Below are 4,714 nucleotides of genomic sequence, written 5' to 3'. Positions count from 1 at the left end.
ACATTAGATATTGCAACGTGACAAAAGAAGCTAAGACTGTCGTTGAAGAAGTTGACTTGATACATATGACGGGAATTGAATATGTACTAGTGCATTAAGAAAACAACTCGTTACTATGCAATAGAAGTTTAATTAGTTCAAGCAAGCAGTATCTAGTTGAAGCCGTGGCGACGCCATAACCTGTTAGAACGTGAAGTTATTTTTTAACAATTCGGCGTCTGCGGCTTATAGTGTACGTTATTTTAAACTCTGGACAAAACAAGAATCATTAGACTTCGGGATGCCAATATATCTGGTTGTATTTCCTTTCCTTATTCGCTGTAAACAGAAAGTTTCCTCTCACCAACTGACAAGGGAAAGTAGATAAAAAGTAGTAATCTACGAAGACCTCATGCAAGTTTTGCCTAATTTTCATCGTTCCTTAAGGCTGCTAATTTGACTTTTCATGTGAGGAACTTATACACAAACATCTTTTTGGTTCCTTAATTCCACCCACATTAACATTAAGGTGACAAATGTAAATGATTATCATTAAATACTAGGCTCAAAGAGACGTTTTAGCCCAAAATATTAGTTAACGTTGTTTTAGATAAGAGCGAGAAGCTTTGGAGTCGGTAAGAGTTTCACACCAATCCGAAAAAAGTCTTTGACTAAAACTAACTTAACTTTCCATACAGCTTTCCCAATACATGTAACCCGTTACATGATTTCTGTCAGAAAGTTTCTACCATCTTTGTTAACCATATATGGCTACTTCGAATTCGTCAGACTTGAGTATCAAAAGTAAGCCTGAAAATTTCAAAAGCTTTAATATCTGATGATTACTAATTCTAGTGAGTCCAAATTGCGTGCTGAATAGACAGAAGGAATATCGGATGACTTGCCGGACCGCCCATTCTATTTCTGACGTCACGTGTACGTGTGATATTGTCCTAGCAAATATTATGGGATAGCTAAACAATCATCCAACATGGCGGCACCCAAGAGAATTTGAATTGCTCTAGTAAAGAGGAAAACTAGAGATCGTAATCGTATTCAACAACGTTAACAGAAAATGATATTTAAAACCGGAAAAGATTAACTGTATGAAAAACTCTTAGCTTAACATAAAGTCATTAGAACGAATGTATCAAAGTCGCATGTTGTATGATGATGTGACATTCTATTTCACACTTTATACTAAGTCATAGGAGAAAAAGACAGCGCCTAGGCCCTTTCTCGGAGTATTTTTCTAAGATCGACATCGTAACAGGAAAAGTTTAAACTATTGAAAGAGATTATCCTGACTTTGTTTAAGTTTTTTTTCTATAATACTTCTGTTTTGGTGGAATGCCCCATACTGAAAACAGTTTTACTACCAGACACGATTGCATGGCGTAGGTATTTAACAGATTTGATTTAACGGTTTCTAGAGGCATTAAACACGTGTAAACGACATGAAACGGAAGAACTTTATGGCTCTCTGTGTCGCAAAGTCATCGACATTTCGTATTGTCAAGTTACAGACGAGTCTTCCTACAAACCTTTATTCTGAATACCACCATAAAAGTTGGTCTTTCCCTTCCTCCAGACTGCAGACCCCGAGGGGGAAGTAAACGAGGCTACACGTACGCCCATGTGATGAATCATTCATATCGAGGGAAAGATGTCACACGTGGGCAATACCGTCTAAGTGTCCCTGAGTCTTACTATCTCTTGTAACGTCTGTTTGTCTTGTGAGTAACTAGGTAAACTCTCCACGAATAGCGAGGACAAGCATTCCTCCTCCCGCCCGTTGGCAGGAATGTCACACACTAGTCACTCTGCTGTATAGTACTGAAGCCAAAACAGGAGCCTAACCAACCGCCTTCCTTATACGGGTGCTACTTCCGCGAACGCGTTTCTAAAAACTTCAGGTGAAGGTGTATAAAAACGGACTGGATCGTCCTGTTCTTCACTGCGGTCCAAGACTTGCCAGGTTCTTCTCCCAGTTCCAGTGGTGCTACCAGACTAACTCTCCATCATGTGCGAAGAGGAGGTTGCTGCTCTCGTCGTTGACAATGGCTCCGGCATGTGCAAGGCTGGCTTTGCGGGCGACGACGCGCCCAGGGCCGTCTTCCCCTCCATCGTGGGCCGCCCCAGGTACCAGGGCGTCATGGTCGGCATGGGACAGAAGGACGCCTATGTCGGTGACGAGGCGCAGAGCAAGAGAGGCATCCTGACCACCAAGTATCCCATCGAGCACGGCATCGTCACCAACTGGGACGACATGGAGAAGATCTGGCACCACACCTTCTACAACGAGCTGCGTGTGGCCCCTGAAGAGCACCCCGTGCTGCTGTCCGAGGCTCCCCTCAACCCCAAGGCCAACAGGGAGAAGATGACCCAGATCATGTTCGAGACCTTCAACACCCCCGCCATGTACGTGGCCATCCAGGCTGTCCTGTCCCTGTACGCCTCCGGCCGCACCACCGGTATCGTGCTGGACACCGGCGATGGAGTCACCCACAACGTGCCCATCTATGAAGGCTACGCCCTGCCGCACGCCATCCTCCGTCTGGACCTGGCCGGCCGCGACCTGACAGACTACCTGATGAAGATCCTGACCGAGCGCGGATACTCCTTCGTCACAACGGGTAAGATATCTTCCTTCTTTTGAGACACAGGTATAAGACTTATGGAAACACTATACAGTACATTTTTCTTTATTTCTCTTCAACCTTTGAATAAAATGATAAAAAAACTAGAGTTCGGCGACCTCATACCTCCATGAAAATTTAGAGCTTTCGTAAATTTCATGCAATTGACTAACACATTAATATAATTTATGCATGGTGTTGTTCATCATTGACTAACATACACATGTCACAATTATAAAATTCTCATTATCAATCATAAAGTGGTTTTGCAATTTTTGCATAAATTATGCAAATAAGTTCCTCATTACCATATTTGGTATCTGCTTATATTCCACCTATCATAATTAACATGTGTTACATGTATTGAGGTCCAGTTATTGAAAACAATGGAACTATACAATTTCCTCATTAATCATGCAAATTAAGTCCTCATTTGCATAACATGCATATCATTATGAACATCTTTGCCCAAGCTACCTGCATGCCTAAAATGATGCCAATCCGTCGTTCCTTTCTGCAGTTATCCTCTTTGAAGTGTCTTGACAAAAATGCCCCTGCAGTTCCACAATTAAATGTTAGGGGGCTGAAACTTGCCCCAATATGTCATGGCACTAAAAGCTATCTACCACCTAAATGTCAAGACCATAGCATGTCTGAAACAAGAGATACATTGCAAAAACTGCTATTATAGAATATTCTCATTAATTATGCAAATGTACTCCTATTTTGCATAATTAGTATTTTATCGTGTACAACATTGTCTAAGGTACCTACATACCAAAAATCATGAAAATCCGTTGTTCCCTTCTTGAGTTATCCTCTTCAGAAGTTTTTGACAAAAACGCCCCTGCTATCCCAAAACTAGACGCTAGGGGGCCCAAACTTATGTCATTTCTTCCTGAGCACAAGAGCTATCTAACACTCAAAAATCGTGACCATAGCATGTTCAGAACACCGAGATAGCAAAACCGGAAGTTGCGCTGCAGTACCAAGGGGAGCCGCTAGAGAGCCCAAAATCTAATCATTTCCAGCTTTCATCACACACTACCAACACACCAAGTATGAAATCAATCCACCCAGCCGTTCTTGAGTTATCTTGTTTACACACACACACACAAACACACAGACAGACAGACACACAAACGCGGGGTAAAATATAACCTCCATGACATTTCATGGAGGTAAAAAAGTAAATTCTTACGAAGACAATTTCAATTCATAGTTGATTTTTAACGGGGTTGTTAACCACTTCAAAGGAATGAACTGTGGAGTTGGAAATAATTGTACAAGGAGATAGCGGTGAACATTTGTTTTGAAGGCTGGTAGGTTGTAGACAGGAGGGAAACAGTTGTCGTGGGGAAAATCCCATAGTTTGGCAGTCCGTGGAAAGAAATTGTTGCTGTAGAAGGAGCAATACCAAGTACAGGGTTGAAACATATACTTTATCGCATTGCCACCTTAGATAGATATTCCCTTGTTGCTAAGAAAACTGACAAATTCTCCGCCTGTCTTCCCACAGCCGAGAGAGAAATCGTCCGTGACGTGAAGGAGAAGCTGTGCTACATCGCGCTGGACTTCGAGCAGGAGATGGCCACCGCTGCCGCCACCTCCAGCCTGGAGAAGAGCTACGAGCTGCCGGACGGACAGGTCATCACCGTCGGCAACGAGAGGTTCCGCTGCCCCGAGACCCTCTTCCAGCCTTCCTTCATCGGCATGGAGTCCGCCGGCATCCACGAGGGCACCTACAACAGCATCATGAAGTGTGACATCGACATCCGCAAGGACCTGTACGCCAACAACGTGCTGTCCGGCGGCTCCAGCATGTACCCCGGCCTGGCCGACCGTCTGCAGAAGGAAGTCACCGCCCTGGCACCCAGCACCATGAAGATCAAGATCGTCGCTCCTCCCGAGAGGAAGTACTCCGTCTGGATCGGCGGGTCCATCCTGGCCTCCCTGTCCACCTTCCAGCAGATGTGGATCGCCAAGCAGGAGTACGACGAGTCCGGCCCCGCCATTGTCCACCGCAAGTGCTTCTAAATATTTTGTTTGTCTTTTCCACTTTGTCAGAATCTGTGCCAAATCTGCGCTATACTTGC

General features: G+C 44.1%; 1 protein-coding gene across 1 annotated transcript; it reads left to right on the top strand.

The window, feature by feature from the left end:
- The first annotated feature begins 1,920 nt into the window (after positions 1-1,920).
- Positions 1,921-4,693, top strand: LOC118430584 (actin-2-like). The gene is made up of 2 exons (XM_035841551.1): positions 1,921-2,615; positions 4,138-4,693. Exons 1-2 carry the CDS (start codon positions 2,003-2,005, stop codon positions 4,653-4,655), a joined length of 1,131 nt encoding a protein of 376 aa, XP_035697444.1. The 5' UTR covers positions 1,921-2,002; the 3' UTR covers positions 4,656-4,693.
- Positions 4,694-4,714: the final 21 nt, after the last annotated feature.

Source organism: Branchiostoma floridae, chromosome 14, assembly GCF_000003815.2.
Source record: "Branchiostoma floridae strain S238N-H82 chromosome 14, Bfl_VNyyK, whole genome shotgun sequence".
Taxonomy (NCBI): domain Eukaryota; kingdom Metazoa; phylum Chordata; class Leptocardii; order Amphioxiformes; family Branchiostomatidae; genus Branchiostoma; species Branchiostoma floridae.
Note: the sequence above shows the minus strand (reverse complement) of the source record. Positions and strands in the feature narration are given on the sequence as shown.